The 17,470-nt window shown below is 40.4% G+C and overlaps 1 protein-coding gene across 2 annotated transcripts in view; it reads right to left on the bottom strand.

The window, feature by feature from the left end:
* Positions 1 to 10,774, bottom strand: part of PDE3B (phosphodiesterase 3B) — a 173,406-nt gene extending 162,632 nt beyond the window's left edge. For both annotated transcript variants that reach the window (XM_022555766.3, XM_022555765.3), the window contains exon 1: positions 9,670 to 10,774. In XM_022555766.3, the coding sequence (XP_022411474.1) occupies positions 9,670 to 10,650 (981 nt within the window). In that variant the 5' untranslated portion in view covers positions 10,651 to 10,774. The remainder of the gene's footprint in view (positions 1 to 9,669) is intronic.
* Positions 10,775 to 17,470: the final 6,696 nt, after the last annotated feature.

A 17,470-nucleotide genomic window follows, 5' to 3' on the forward strand; every position in this document is an offset into this window, starting at 1 on the left:
TTAGAGTGTGATCTCCTTGCAATACAGACCCTGTGACTGTCGTCTTAGTATCTCTCTAGGGGCTGGCACATATAAAAGGCAATTTGTAAATATATATTAATGCTGATCAAATTTTCATTACTTTCTTACACTGACTCTTTAAACATATGACATGTGCTCTCTCTCATGCATCCTTTTTCTGTCCCTCCGATAAGTAATTCCATCCAATTTGTAAAGTTCTATTCTCCATACACTTACCCACAAACTGTGGGTGGGGGGGTTGAAGAAAACACCAGGAAAGTGAGATTTTTTAATACTCTGTCCAGTTACTGACGGGTCAATAAGATAAAAAGTCAATAAGGACGCAGAAGGTATGAAAAGGACATTTTACACCTTTTATCTACCAGACAGCTAACAAACTGATGTATTTCTTCAAGCAAACAGAACACTTATGAAAACTGATCATACGTTAGGCCACGTTCTTTGCCCAAAGGCACTTAAGTCAGAAATCAACAACAATAACTGGAAAACCTGCATATGATTAGAATTTTTTTTCTAAACAACTGTCAATCAAAAGGGAAATCAAAATGAAAATTAGAAAATTCTTCAGACTACACAATAACCATACTATACATCCAAACTTGTGACATTCAACTAAAGCAACATTCAGAGAGAAATGTATAATCTTAAACGCATATGCTGGAAAAGCTCAAAGTTAATGGGCTTAGCATCTCAATTACAAAGTTAAAAAAAGGAACAAGAGGGAACTCCCTGACTGTCCAGTGGTTAGGACTCTGGGCTCTCATTGCCAAGGGCCAGGGTTCAATCCTTGGTCAGGGAACTAAGAACTAAGATTCCCACAAGCCGTGCAGCATGGCCAAAAAAATAAAGGAACAAGAAAATAAAAGAAAAAAAGAAATAATAAAAGAGCTGATATAAATAAAATAGGAAACAAGTACCAAGTTATGGTTACCAAGGGGGAAGGGCGGATAAATTGGGAAATTGGAATTGGTATATACACACTACTATATATAAAATAGATAACTGATAATAACCTACTGTATAGCACAGGGAACTCTACTCAACACTCTGCAATGACCTATATGGGAACAGAATCTAAAAAAGAGTGGACATATGTATATGTATAACTGATTCACTTTGCTGTACAGCAGAAACTAACACAACATTGTAATTCAACTATACTCCAATAAAAATTAACACATAAAAAAAGAAAACAAGTACCAATCCAAAAAGCTGGTTTTTTGAAGAGATTAAAAAACAAACTGGGACTTCCCTGGTGGTCCAGTGGTTAAGACTCCACGTTTCCAATGCAGGGGGCGCTGGTTCCATCCCTGATCAGGGAACTAAGATCCCGAATGCCACATGGCGTGACCAGAAAAACCCAAAAAACAAAAAAACAAACTTCTAGCCAGGTTGATTAAGAAACAAAGAAAAATGATACAAATGATGGTAGGAATGAAAAAGAAGACAAAAATGCAGGTGCTGAACAAATTAAATAAATAGATAATAAAAAAGATATTACAGATAATAAAAAGATATTACAAAGAAAATAAATTTGAACAGTTATACTAAATAAATTTGTAGAAAAATGCAACTTAAAATTTTCAATCAAAATCAAATTCTCCTCTAAATTGTTCAAAAGATTTAATGCAATGGCAATCAAAATCCCAATATGAATTTCTGTAGAACTTGACAAACTTATTCTAAAATTTATATTGAAGAGCAAAGGTCCAAAAATAACTGACAAACTCTTGAAGAAAAACAGTAAGATGACGAGACTTACTATATATTGTCTCATTATAAAGCTATTATAATTACAATGATGTAGCATTAACACAGGGCACATAAACTTATCAGTGAACCATGACAGAGAAGCCAGATACAGACTCACACACACCCTGAAATTTCACATTTGACAGAGGCAGCATTGCCGATAAACAGAGAATAAACTTTTCAGTGAATTGTGCTGACATAACTGGATATACATACGGGTAAAAAATGAGATTCGATCTCTGTATCACATTATACATGGAAATCAATTCTAGGTGGATAAAAACCATTTGAAAGGCAAAACTTTAAAACTCTGAAAAGATAATATAAGAGTTTATTTTATGACTTCCAATAGAAAAGAGTTTTATAAACAAGACATGGAGAGTCTCACACCATTAAAGGAAAAGATTGGTAAATTTGATAATATTAAAATTAAGAATCTCAGTTATCAAAAGACACCACTAAAACTGGAAGAAGATATTTGCAAACCAAATAACCAATAAAGGATTAATGTCCAAAATATATAAAGAACTCATGAACCAAGGAAAAACAAACCACTGAATTTTTAACTTTTTTTTTGATGTGGACCATTTTTAAAGTCTTTAAATTTTTTACAATATTGCTTCTGTTTTATGTCTTTGGTTTTCTGGCCATGAGTTACGTGGGATCTTAGTTCCCCGACCAGGGATGGAGCCTGCACCCCCTGCATTGGAAGTATTAACCACTGGACCGCCAGGGAAGTCCCCAAACTACTGAATTTTTAAAAGGGCAAAAGACATGAACAGGTAATCCCTGAATAAGAAATGCAATCCATAAACAATATTCAGCCTTATTAGTAATTAGAAAAATGCAAATTAAAATCACAAAGAAATACATTTCACACTCACTGGACTAACAAAAATTAAAGTTATTAAATAGGAATCATTGGTTCAAGGGCATTCTTATTCACTGCTAGCACAATATACATTGTGCAACCATTCTGGAAAACAACTCAACTTCCCAGAGTGTCTCAGTCTTCTACTGCTACTTGTATGGGTTAAAGTGTGTCCCTCAAAAAAAGATATATTGAAGTCCTAACCCTCAACACCTTAGAATGTGACTTCATTTGGAAATTTACAGAGGTAATTAGATTAAAATGAGGTGATTAGGGTGGGCACTAGTCCAATATGACTGGGGTATTTATAAAAAGGATAAATTGAGACACAGAGACAGGCACAGAGAGAAGACTATATGAAGAGACATGGAGAGAGTGCCATGTGAAGATGAAGGCAGAGATGGGGTGACACATCTAAAAGCCAAAAAATGCCAAAGGTTGCCAGTAAACCACCAGAAGCTAGGAGACAGGCATGGAACAGATTCCCCCTCAGAGTCCTCAGAAGGAACCAACCCTGGGGACAGTCTGATCCGGACTTGTAGACTCCAGAACTGTGAGACCATGAATTTCTGCTGTTTAAGCCACCCAATTTGTAGTACTTTGTCACAGCAACCCATGTCAACTGTTATAGCAGTTAATGCAAACTAATACATTCCTGTAACAAATTACCACAAACTCAGTCACATAAAACAACACACATTTAACATCTTACAGTTCTGTGGGTCCAAAGTCTGACAAAGGTCTCACTGAGCTAAAATCAAGGTATTGGAAGGGCTTTGTTACTTTGGAGGACTATAAGGAAAAATGCATTTCCTTGTCTTTTCCAGCTTCTAGAGGCTGCCTGCTTTCATTGGCTCCTGGCCTTCTCCCACTGTGAAAGCCAAAGGTGGACTGAGTGAGTCTTTCTCACATTATATTACTCTAATACTACTTCCATTGTCACTTCTCCTTCTCTGATCTCTTCTGTCTCCCTCTTCCACTTTTTAAAGACCCTATGACACTGGGTCTACTTAGATAATCCTGGATACCTGGATAATCTCCCCATCTCAAGGTCCTTAACTTAATCCCACCTGCAAAGTCTCTTTTGCCAGGCAGGGTAACATACCCACAAATTCCAGGAATTAGAACACGGACATCTTTACGGTACCATTATTCTGCCTATCATACACAGTAAAGTTGAATATGAGCATACCTTGCAGCTCAGCAATTCTACTTCTAGATGTGTGCAAGCCCCTAGGAGACATTTACAAAAAATTTCATAGCAGCATTGTGCTTAATAGCAAACAACTGAAAACCACCCACAGGTCCATGAACAGTGGAATGGATAAATTTTATTATGTTCATACAATGAAACACTATACAGCATTGAAAAAAGTGAACAACATCTATCCACATCAACATGAATGAATCTCAAATGTCAAGAAAAAAGAAAAGTTACAGAAGAATTCATACAGCATGATTCTATTTACTTAAAGTTCAAAAGCAGACAATACTGACAACATATTATTTAGATTACTTAGTAATATGTTCAGGGGAGTTATAACGATAAGCAAGGGAATGAACAGCAAAAAAAAAATCAAGATAGATGTGTTGTCTCTGGGGCAGAGAGAAGGGGATGCAAAAGAGGTTATACAAAGGAAATGAGTGGTAAGTACTTGACATTTTTCTTTTTTTGTTTTATTTTCTTCCTTAAACCATATAAAAATATACATATGTACAGTTTTTTATGTATGGCATTTCTCATTAACAAATTTAAATGCCAACTAAATAAATTTAAAATATACTGAAAGCAAGTTGTACGAAACGTAAGGAAGCAGTCAAACAATGTACTCTATCTGATGGAGGAGGGAATAATCTATAAAGATAAGATAACCTTCCAGGTCAATCAATACTGGAGAAAAAGTTCTAGGTTGTAAAAGAAAAAGTGGGAAACACCCTCCTCTTCCCCAAGTTCTAAGAACAGGTTTCTAACAATCTCTTAAATAAACCTGAATCCGTTTGTAAATAATAAGGTGAACAATTATAAACTATTATAATTATAATAAATTTAATAATAAAATATAATAAAAATATTATGTATTTAAATATATAATTAAATAAATAAATATAATAATTATAATTATTATAAACTATAATTGTTTATACACAATTATATACAGTTATAAACTGTCAGGAACTACCCACAGACAGAACCCAGCTCTTCTAAAGTTTTGCTTGGCTAACACGGTTGTTCAGTTTGTTTTATTTAAACTGAAAAAGCCCTTAGGCAAAGTAGGCAACAGTTCACTTCCATTCTTCCTTACCCCCCCTCCTTCCCCAACGTATAACATAAATAGGCTATGTGGCTGGCCTCTTAAGGCACCTGAGTTTCAGACCAGCTGCATCCTGACAAATCATCCTGAAATAATGATATCAGGTACCAAGTTTATCTTCAAGGTCATCATGAACTATGTGATTTCAAGAGTACCTCCTACCTCTCACTCCCCTCTCTCCCACCACCACCCTCAACCGCTTTTATTCAGGGGCATTGTTTATCACATAATTAGAGATAGCTGGCAAATTAAGAACAGCCTTGGAAAACTATGACTGCAGGTGCGTACGCTCTTAATGGAAAGTACAGCTGAACTAGGAGTCAAGACCTAGGTTCTAGTCCCTGTATCCCAAAACCTCCTGGCATAACCTAGAGACAATATTCTTCTCTCTCTGGAGTTGAATTTTTTTCCTTTCTATAAAATGAGCAGATTTCAATTAGATAAACTCCAAATCTCTTCTATTTCTTCTATATCTATACAAACATATTTATGTTGAAATAAACTTTTTCAGCAAGTATAGATTCGTCCTGCTTTGGGTGGGGTATAAGAAGGCAGGAGAATGCGCTAGGGAAACAGGCTGACTTGGTAACTGAAAGGGAAGAAGGAAAGAGAATCAGAGAAGCGCCTGCCACTGAGGAGGATTAAAAAATCAGAGGACAATGAAAACAAACATCACTAAACTATACTAAAGTCAAAGTTTTACTTATGGTTGGCCCTATTTACCTTCCACTCACTGTGGGAAAACAAACTATGGAGATGTTACTATTTCATGTGGTATAATGAAAATATTCTATCGCACATCACCACATCACTGCTTGACACGATTTGTCAACTTTTATTTTTAAACCCGGCCAACTCTACTAGGATGGAGTTTTGTTCTCAGCTTATGCATTAGTCTGAGCATCACTGTAGTATCTAAACACTTCTTAATCTTATATGTTTCTTAAAGGAGATTTCAAACAGTGTAAATGGGAAAATCAAAAGAAAAAAGTCTACACGTCAGTAACAATAAGCAGTCCTCAAATAGCTAGAGCGGTGGATGGATGTGGGGAGGTGTTCCATAACTGCTAACGGCTTTCAAAAACAACAAAACAAGGCCAACAGCAGGTTAAGACTTTGCAAGCAAGGGTCAAGGGCATGAACTTTATTTTGTGGACAATGAAAAGCCGTAAGAGATTTTTAAAACAGAGCGAGTGATTTGATCAAATCTGTGTTTTTGGAAGATAACTCTGATGGCAAGGGTACATACAATATTTACAAAATAAAGCATAAAAATATTACGTAGGCTGATGTTTCACTACAAAATATTAACATGAAATTAGAATAAAACACTCACTCATTAAATTTCACAAATTCCACAGTATTCTTTAAAAAATTCATGGTGGGTTATGACTTGCAGATTCCTTAGGGGAATAAATAATCACTTAAACTTTAAAATCTTTTTAAAAAGCCTTCATACTACATGCGTATCCTTTTTTAAACAAAATTAACACTTTAAATAATATTTATGGGCTTTAAGGCCACAGAATTTTTAAATATTTACCTAACCATTTAGAAAGCACTCAGCATTTTACGTATAGAAAAATATCTCACACACAGACTTATGCCTTTCAAAACCTTATATTTACCTAGCCTATCACACATGAAATGATCTGGTTGACAGCCGAAATTTGCATTGTAGAATGTATAATTGAAATGACATAGAAATGTAGCTTGTTAAATTCAGGCCAAGGCATCTTAGGTAGATGTAAAAAAAGAATTTTTTTTACTTCCTATTAGTCTCAGCTGATTCTTCACAAATATACTACAAACTTAGTGCTTCTTTCCATTAACCCACCAAGGTAGAACATAGTCAGCAGTAACTAAACTTTAATTATGAAAGATCATACGTTTTACAAACATATGCCACTATTTTTCAATACAGTATCTAACATAACATCCCAAATGTTAAAAATTACTTTGAATCTACTCTCACACAATTAAAAACATTTATATTAATATGAGTTTTCAATTGTTTTTCAAAGATGTTAATAAAAACGTTTAAATTCTTAAGGAAATGAAAGCGTAATAATTTTATCAATCCACAAATGAAAGTCCACATATACGTGTTAAAAGTTCTTTCTCTTCAAATAATACAGAATATTTGTTCCTACTTTCCAATTATCACACCTTGGAAAATATAGGCCAGCAGTATCAACATTAAACATTTAAGTAAAACTTCGAGATCTATTAACTTTTGAAGTTTTAGCCATACATTTATTTATACCTTACAAAAAGTGTAAACTAACTAAAAGAAATGAATTCTAGAATTGGAAGGTGGTATAGAATTCACCTACTGGATCCCCTGATTTGACAGGATACTCAGACTCAGAAAGGCTCACCAACTTTTCCAATATGACAGCAGGGCTAAGACTTTACCCTTGAACCTCTATGAATCCAGGAGACTTTCCCCTATATCAGCTTCTACCCAAAACCGTTTGTCTCCCTTCACTTTCTGAAACAAGAGAGTGACTTTACAATTATCACATACAAAGTTTAGCACTTCGAAAATTAGAAAATCTCTTGATCTTTTACTTCCATAAAAGTATTGGTTTCCACTTAATTTCTTTCACATAACATACCTCCAAACAAAACCACAGATCCACTGTTAAACTTCAGGAAAAAGCATAAGTAAAAATTTTTATTACAGTCTCTGCCAAGCTAAAAATATCTAGTAGTTTCTAGTACTGCCGAAAGACTATTATGTTATGACACTGAACATTAACCATGTATAAACCCTTGAACTATTAGCATATATTTAAGACCCCCTCCACCAAGAAAATGTTCCTATTCATAGTGGAATGTGAATAAGGGTTTTCTACACTAATAAAATATGCCCTTTTTAAAAGCACAAATTTTAAAAGCACAATATTTTCCTCTAATACAACTAATAAAGCTACCTAGCATAACAATGCCGCACCTAGTTAATGGCTGAAAAAGTTGCTGTGATGGAAAGAGCACCAGACCAGGATCAAGTAGACCAGGAATTTTCTATTTATAAGATAACACCCATAATTCACTAAGCCAACATATTGCAATTAAGTTACGTTAAACTGTAACGCTGCTAAGCTCGGGGAAATTGTTTACAAATGTGATGAAACTGTGCTAAAACACTTTCCTGGTGTTAAAAAATACAATATATTTGCAAATAGTCAAATGTCAAACGCTATTCCAGTCTATGAAAATAGCTGACATGACTCTGCTCTACAGTGAATCTTCTCCTGACAATTTTTCTCTTGATACACATTATTCTGAGCATTGTCTATTATCACTGGCAGTAAACTGAGGAAACAAAAGCCATGATATTTTTTGAACAATTTTTTTCAAGCATTTGGCCAAATAACTACAGACCACAAAGCAGCCTCTGAAAACACTTTTCAGGGAGCAAGGTGTTGTCTCTTTGAGCACTACGGATAGTGTAAGAGCTTGTAGATTATATTGAAGAGCAAAGAGCATCAGATGTAGTAATAAGAAACTTCTGTTTCAAATATATTGGGTCCCTGGTGTAAAGCATATCACTAATCAAAAAGATTGAAAACCAATAGTATAGACTCCTACTCTCCTACTTAAGGAAAACCTCTACACTCATCCTTTTAGTTGCTTAGAAGACATCATTGAAAACTGAAAAATCTAGGTTCAAATCCCAGCACTGTCACTTACTAAATGTGTGAAGTTGGATAATCTCTATAAGCCTCAATTTGCTCATCGCTAACTTGAGGTTAATGTCACCTACCATACAGAGTCCTTGTGAGGGTTTAAGACAATATAAGGATTTTGCACTTAGTAAATGCTCTGTGAACAGTAGCTATACTTGGTGAGTTTCTTAGTGATGTAGAACAGGTAAGATTTCCCTAGGCTATACAAAAATAGACACTCTTTCCCTAATGATGATTTCCATTTTCTTAAAACGCAAAAGCATATAAACCTACAGGAAAAGAAATTGTACAAATGCTTTTGGCATATTTCCAAACATTACTAAGTTTAAAGGTTAAATTGTTACAACATTCTCCTAATTATGCAACAAACACACAGGACCATGAGTTAGTCTGTAAAAGATTATATTAGCCTACACTGCTGAAATTTGGGGTGAAGGGTGGGGGAGAAATCTCTTATAATTATCCCCAACAGTCTTTTTATCTAAATTAACAAGTCTCTTCCAAAACTCACCACTGTTTTCTCTTTTTATTATGAGATCTCAGATTTGTCCTCTCAATTATCAAGAATAATGAAACCACACTGATTAAAATGCATATATTTTTTTTTCCCACTCATTCTAATAGCTGTACGCTATCTTTGGGGAGACATCACCATTATAACAGCAACAGATAAATGTCACCAAACAGCTACACATCAGACTATGCCAAAGTGGGAGTAGTCAATCTATTATACTTCAAATAATTCACTTCATTCTTCTGAGAACGCATCTACTACATTAACAAACTCTTTAAAAAGTGAAACATGCTTTGTCTGCCATTTCATTTCTATTCAAAGATAAATGGTACTTACGCATTTTTTAAAAGCTTCCTGTATTTTAGGAATTCTTTTCAGAAAAAAAAATTGTCTTTTTTTCACCATGGAAGTAAACATGCTTTCAAACACGCTAATTCAACTCGGGAACTGAAGCGATAAAACCTCCCTCCCTTCCTTACCAAACTTTGCTTTCTGGTAACATACCTGTTCTCTCGAAATGCAAGGCAATGAAGGTCTCCTGAACATTCTGCAACTGCCATAGTAACTGGCTGAAGTTTCTCCAAACGACACGCAGCTGGACCTCCTCCGGGGTCTGATCACAGGCACTTTTTCCTCCGCGGTACTGGACAACCGAGGATGATGGGGAGCTTCCCTGACTTGGAAGAAGTGATCCAGCCCCAGGGCCAGCAGGCAGCCGACGCCCCCCACCAGGCAGGACAGCAGCGGCCGGAGGGCTGGAGGCAGCGCCCCGAGGCTGGTGAAGGACACCCACCAGACGAAGCCGGAGAAGAGCAGCACCAGGATGCTGTGCCGGAGCCTCCCCGGCTGCGCGAGCGTCAGCAATCCCACGCAGCTCAGCACCAAGAACAGCCTGCCGGCCACCGCCGGGGGCGTGTGCGGGGCCCGGGCCCCGGCGTCTCCGTCCCCCCAAGACCAAGACCCCCACTGCCCCACCAAGAAGTCCCCCAGGTAACAGCAGGCGGGCAGCGCCAGCAGCCACCAGGAGCCGCCACCGCTCCGGCCCGGCCCGGGGTCCCGCTTGGTCCGGGTCAGGAAGCAGGTGAGGAAGAAGAAGGCACAGGCGATGCTGAAGAGGGGGCTGAGGCTGTGCGAGCAGACGCTCAGCAGGGTCCACAGCCGGGCGGCCCCGACAGCCCAGCTCTCGGGCCCCGAGCCGAGCAGCAGGGCAAGGACAAAGGCGGCCAGGGCGCCCAGCGAGAGGCGCGCCCGGGAGAAGGGAGAGCCGCGCCGCGGCTGCTGGGGGAAGGCCGGCGGCGGCGGCAGCAACAGCTCCACGTTGCAGAAGCGGCAGAGGTGGAAGAAGAAGCCGCGCGGGGGGTCCTGCCGCAGGGGGCTCACGCAGCCCTTCACGTAGCCGTTCCTCAGACTCTCGAGGGGCGAGCCGGCCCCGTCCGGCGGCTGCGGGTACCGCATGGCTTTGGCGTCTCGCTCGTCCCTCCTCATGGCCGGGACGCGGGGTGGCCGCAGGGGCTCGGCACGCCCCTCTCGGACCGCAGCTGCAGCTCGCGCTCCTTCCCGCCTGGCCCCCGCGCTCTAGGAGCCCCCCGGCTCGGCAGCGCGTCAGGGCTGCGCCCACCGCCGTGGCCCAGGGTCCCCGCCGCGCGGGCGGAGGAGTGGCGGGGTCCGCGACATGCTGGCTGGGGAGAGGGGCGGAAGGGGCTTCTGCCTGGGACCGCTGCAGCAGGACCCCCTCCTTTTCCCTCGGGCACTTCTCGGGACTGGAGCCTCGGTGTTGCCTCCCAGCTCCCGCGGGCTGCAACAGTTACCTCACGGCTTTAGCCTAGTCCGTTGGGCGCGCGATCGGCTGGCGGGCGCTCCTCCCCCGCGGCTGCCCGGGCCGGGCGCGCGCCCCGCCCGCCGCCAGCCGCCCGCGCGCGCCCGCGCCCCGGCCAGTCCCGCCGCCACCCGCTCCGCGGTTCGCACTGCCGGCCGCCCGCCCTCCGGGAAGTGAGCTGGGGACCCCAGCCGACTAAGCGTCCCCAGACTGGGGAGAGCGCGGCCGCGGCCGCCCGAAGACCCGCCCGGGCTGGGAGAGACGGGAGGGGTCCTTTTCGGGTGGAAGGGGGCAAGCCCGCCATCCTGGGACCCCAGGCGCGCAGGTTCCCTTTGGGGGTAAGTCACGGACCCCAGGCAGGCTCACCACAGGGGCGTAGGGAAAGAGGATGTTTACGGTTCCTAAGGGGAGTGTCTAGTAGAGAAACCGAGTTGAGGGGGGGGAGGCGGCGGGTCGTGCCTCTACCCTCATCCCAGTTTAGGGTGGACCCTTGGACTGTCCGAGCCGAGCTGTGACCTGGTAAAGGGCCAGCCACCACCAAGGTCATGGGGAAGAAACCTTGATCACTGTGGCTAGGTCAGACCTCAACAGCAACGTGGATTCTTGGGCCACGCAGCAGGCCCTTGCAGTGGCTTTTAGAGAGGAGCATGCACGTGGAGCGCTCTCTGGGAGCATCCTAGTAGGTACTACCGAGATTGTCTTCCTCAAGAACCATCTTCATATGGGAGGAACTACCGTTCCATCCTCCCTGCGTCCTTGCCAAACATACGCACTGGTTGACATCTGCATCCGTCTCAAGGAGCATAGAAAATCTGCTGTCGAAAAGTTCTTTCCCCATGGAAGGCTTTTTCACTGTAACTACATGTTCTAGAGATGGGGAATGGGCGGATTAGGAGTTCTCTCCAAGACCATTGCCCAGTTTGGATCAGCTGGCCATGAAAGAAGCCAAGTAAGATGCTATCTGTGAATTACTGGTGAAACTAGCTACGTGTGGGAAACGCTGACTTGAAAGCGGGAAGAGCTTTGCTGTACCGAAGGGACTGCTCTGGAATCTAACCAATCATAACGCCTTAGAGAGTGAACTGTGTTTCCCTCCACCAAAACTCTCCCTTCAACCTCATGACAGAACTTCATTTCTCGAAGAGCTAATTCCACATTTTTCCAGGGAGATCTGAAACCTTACTGTGTGGTAAATCCCACAAACAGGCCCATTTTTCACCAATTAATCTTTGCCCACAGCCATGACCTAAAACAGATTATTTTCATATATGGTCATAGTTCACAATGCATAGCAGAAATCACAGAGAAATCAGCACAAGAATTTGACCAAGATGAAAAAAGACCAGAATTCCCTTTCCTTGTCTGCCTCTTGGGTAAAGGAAAAAATATTTAATAGAGTTTTCAAGTTGATTAGTCAAATGCTTGCCCTAAAAGATAAAAATCCAAGGGATCTTTTTTCCACCATGACAATTTGAATATTAAAAACAAAAAAAAAATCTCATTTCAACAGAACTCAGCAAATACATTTTAAACTGTATTTAAAAATAAACAGAACTCATCATTACCAATCAAAGATTAAAATAGGAAACTTGATGGATACATTTTGAGCTTGTACAGAAGGGCATGACAAACTAGTATCAGCATCACTGAAATGCCCATTATAAATTCTCATAGGAAATAATAAATTGCTTTGAAAATCAGAACAAATTCAGATTAAAGTTGTTGTTTTAAAAGCTTGGGCTGTCATCTGAGATAGCATAGGCATGGTAATGGAAATAGTAGTGGACTAGAAATCCATCTCATCATTTCTAGTCCTGGCCCAACCATTCATGTCCAGCATTAAGCAAGTCACATAACTTTTACAGGCCTCAGTGTTTTCAATTGTAAAATGAAGTAATTTAATTTTGATGATCTTAAGATCCCTTCCAGTCTTAAAAAGCTCTGATTTCTATATGCCAAAAACATATAGGTATTTTTAGGATCCAAGGATTGCTAACAGCAACCTTTGAATTATTTGTACCACCAAACTAAAGCAAACTCTCAGTGCTGACAAATAAAAATAAAAGGATTTGTATCCAAGGACTATTATCTGGAAAATAAAATGCAAAGCCCTCTTCATACTTCCCAGTTCTCCTTCTCTGAACTGTCTTCCCAGGTCTTTATGAGGCTAAAAGCCCAACTTCTTCAATAACCTTTAGTTGGAGTGCATCCCTCTAGACACCAACTCCAGCACCTGCGAGGACTGCAAAATAAAATGTAAGGACGTGACCAAAGACCATCAGTTTACTTAACTAAAAATATGCACCAAAAGAATCAGCTAGCTATGTTTATAGCAACTCCCTTCTCTGTTTACAGTTTTTGTCAGAGATTAGTAGTAGGCCACATGTCTTAGAGTTCAAATTATTTAGTTATTCTTTTGCCAGATTTAAACAACCAATAGAATTACTCAGCTCTGGTCTTTAGGTTCAAGAATGTATGACCGTTATCTGTTGTGAAAAAAACCCCTAAAGTGACAGCATACCTTTGACTTTTCTCAACATTCTCTACCCCAGCCTCATTTTACGTGACTTTGCCTTCCCTCACGTCTTGACCCATGATCTCTCCACTAGAATCATTCTCCCAGTTTGATGATCCCTGACATGGGATCGCAGTGCTTACTACCCAGCTCCCAAGTCCTTCTGGTGCAGTGCAACCCCCTGTCTACTTCTCTATTCTGATAATGAGGTCCTTGCCCTCAAGCTCCAAAGACCCAGTTTTCCCATGTCCTCCAGTTTATAGGATGAGAATTTTGTTTTGTTCTCCATTTTAGGAACCCACACCAATAAGCTGCCAATGCTCCAGTTAATTACAGAAGAACTAAAATCCTGCCTAGGTCTTTCCAGTCTCAGGGCCAAACTCTCTGCCCCTAAACATTAGTCTACCGGCTAAGGACCCCATTGGTGGACCTTCTAGATGCCACTGCCTGCCCACCTGTCTAACCTTACAAGCATCAATTGAGATGTCCCATTACTGGGCTCAGCCCAACTGTTAGAACACCCACTTTTTCACCTGGGACCTCTGGTTCTCACCATTGCTTGATCGGAAGTTACCCTCTCTGTGAATTCTCTTGTTCTCTCTTTAAACCTTTATCCTCAAAGAAGCTGAAATAACAAATGGGCCTCATATTAGGTCTCAGCAACTCCTCCCCACCTGTCCTGTCCTCTGATAAGTCTAACTCCCCATCCTTATACCTTGTGCTTTCAGTCTCTTTTTGAAAAAGAAGATAGGATTCTTTCCTAAACTCTAAAGTCCAGATGTAAAGAAAATCCATTTCTAGAGCAGTATTCCCAGAAATTCCCTTACAAAATTAAATATTTTAAATGGTTCTGAGTCCCTACGCCCATTGGTGACCCTATTAGCATGGAATATAAATAGGAAAGGGTGGTAAAGGTGGATGGATGAGGGGTACGACTCTATCCAGTCCTTATCACTGTCCCATGTTCACGTGATCCCCAGCTCAATTTATGGAGCAGCCTCTAAAGAGCAGATGAAAAGCAGGGGATAAATGTTACCAGTTCTTTAAGAACTTTTTATTACTGTTCTCATTCTATATTGTCACCTCTCAACCATGGTTTTCGAATTTTTTCAAAAGAAATGTCATGCAAATAAAAGCAGACTGCTGTTATTGAGGTGGAGATGTCCCAGCCCAGAGCCTGACTACTGGCAGGTCTCTGACATCTCCTACTCTGACCTGAAGCCCCCTCTTTGGAACCCTTGGGCCAAAAGAAAGGAAGGAAGGAGAGAAGGAGGGAAAGGAAGAAGGCAGGGAGGGAGGAAGGGAAAGAAAAGAAAAAATGTTACAAAGGAAGGAAAGGGCTTCCCTGGTGGTGCAGTGGTTGAAGAGTCCGCCTGCCGATGCAGGGGACGTGGGTTCGTGCCCCGGTCCGGGAAGATCCCACATGCTGCGGAGCGGCTGGGCCCGTGAGCCATGGCCGCTGAGCCTGCGCGTCCGGAGCCTATGCTCCGCAATGGGAGAGGCCACAACGGTGAGAGGCCCCCGTACCACAAAAAAAAAAAAAAAAAAAGGACGAAAAGAAGGGAGGGAGAGGAAGGAAGGAAGGAAGGGAGGGAGGGGGAGAGAGAGAGAGAGAAAGAAAGAAAGAAAAAGGAAGGAAGAAAAAGGGGGGAAGGGGAAGGGGAAGGGGAAGGAAGGGAGGGAGGGAGGATTTAAAGCCTCTGAAATAGACTATAACAAATAGATTTGAATTGGATTTTGTAAAGTGTTTAGAACTGAGTTCTCTTTCTAAAATGTAACTTTTCAGAATTCCGTAATAAAGCAACCCTAATTTCTCAGGGATAAAGATACAAAGCAGTCTGAAAATTTTTTAATATCAAAGAAATTTTCATGAATACCCAGTAAATTAAGCAGTATCATTGAGATTCCAAATTCCAAAACTAGAGCCATTCTTTAAGATACGTGAAAACCTTAAAAGGTCTTGAAAGAATGAAAGAATTAACATTTTCAAACTTACATTTGAAAATAAAAAGAAAGACTGGTTTTTCTCTGGTATAGAAAGGATCATTCTGTTTTCAATGTGCAGTGGCAACTCTGTTGCCTAAGTGTGCCAATACTACCTATTTTCCTTCCAGCTAATACTCATCTCTGAATCTGAACCTCACTTTGACTCACTCTTTAGATCATCTCAACAAGTATTTACTGAGTGTCCTCTATATGCACAGCACTGTGCTAGATGCTATTTAGAACATTAAAAAACTATAAACTTCTTTAGAAACTTCCTAAAGGTGCAGCTTTATACGAGAGGTAGGACCTATGTACGTAGACCATAAAAGAGCACAAGAGAATACGTGATAAAAACTGTTGGGAACAGTGCTTGAGAACTATTAAAGAAGGAGAGAGTCATTCTTCTCTGGAGTCTCCTTACTGTGTTGTTGTCTCAGCTTGTTTTCAAGATTTGTTTCTCCTCCACCAGTTCCAGTTCTCTCCCCAGTGTCTGGATGGCTGTCTTCCTCTCTCTCTCTTCCCCTCTGTCCACTTTCTCTCTCTCATCTCTATATTTAATCCCTCACTTCTTTTACTTCCTCAACTCTCCTATGCAACCACTCCCTTCTGCCTTCTCTCCCTTAATGAATGCATTCATTCATTCAGTGTTTATCAAGTGCCTGGCATTGTGCTGGGGACTGTGCTAGCTGACAAGGATACATTGATGAAAGGTGTAGTTCCTGCCCTTAAGGGTTCATGGTGAAAGCTAGAAAAGTAAAAAGACTACTAGAGCCCAGTGTAACAGGAGCTGTGATTTAAATGTAAGCAAGCTCAGTGTACTCTGTGAGCTCAGAGGAGGGACACCTAACCCAGACCAAGGGTGGAGTACCAGGCAAGGAGTAATGCTCTTGAGGAATCAGAGAAAGAGATTTCTAAGCTCAGTATTGAAAGATGAGACGTTACCTAAATAAAGTAGGAGAAAAGATAATCTGGGCAAAAGAAGCAAACAAGTTTAAAAATCTGGAGGAATAGTGCATTTGGATAATTACAAGTATTTTATGACTAGAGTGTAAGGTATGAAGGGGCAAAGTACAAAAATGTAAGAAATAAAGAGGCTAGAGAAATGGTATGGCCGTAATGTGCAACTGGAGTTTATTGTTACTATTTGTTATACAAAGGTTCATGTTTGTTTACATGGTAGAGTCTTCAATATACTCCTCAAACCCAAGAATCCTGTTTTAGTCTCCATGCCATGCATAAGTACTCAGTTAATGCTCAAAAATCTTTGAAGTATGTTTTTATTTCTCAGAACAATTTAAATCAGATTTTTTGGTTGTATGTCCTTAGGTTTTTGCTGTTGTGTTTTATTAGTCAATGAATTTTAACTGAAACTTTTAAAACATGATTTAATACAAAAAAGATTCCATTTTGTTACTGAAAAATATTTTTCTTAACATCCATTTGCACAAAATCAGTAAAAGAACATTTCTCTTAGACTTATAGAAAACGTTATTTATATTTATGTTTGATTTAATTTCCAATGTAATGTTTAAGAGACATGTGGGTCAATTTTTTTTTTATTCAAGTGATGGTACCTAGACTTCTTTTGCTTTGAAAGAATATATTCTACCACTGTAGGAATTTTTCTTTTTCTATTTCTAGTTTTCAGAGCAACAATTGTATCTATGACACAAATTCACTATATTTTTACCAAAAGTAACTGGTAAAAGTATTAAATCTATAACTGTTAATCTGAAATTTCCTGGATTTTTTTGTATTAAACCTAAAACCTGAATCTTGAACAATAAACAGCAATGCAAACTCTTTCCAAGTTTCCTGTTCCCTCCTTAGACAAGCGGTAGTTTCTTCAGCTCTGGCTATCCCAGCAGATCTGAAGGATCACAGCCACGACGGTGGCAGCCTACCGTTGACACTGAACTTGTGGTTAATTGTGGAGTTCTGCCACAAAACCACCTCACTACCACAAGCTGGATTCTTGCCCAGGAGAG

This window comes from Delphinapterus leucas, chromosome 7, assembly GCF_059928025.1.
Source record: "Delphinapterus leucas isolate spDelLeu-1000000601 "Yukka" chromosome 7, BTC_Dleu_Yukka2, whole genome shotgun sequence".
Lineage (NCBI taxonomy): Eukaryota > Metazoa > Chordata > Mammalia > Artiodactyla > Monodontidae > Delphinapterus > Delphinapterus leucas.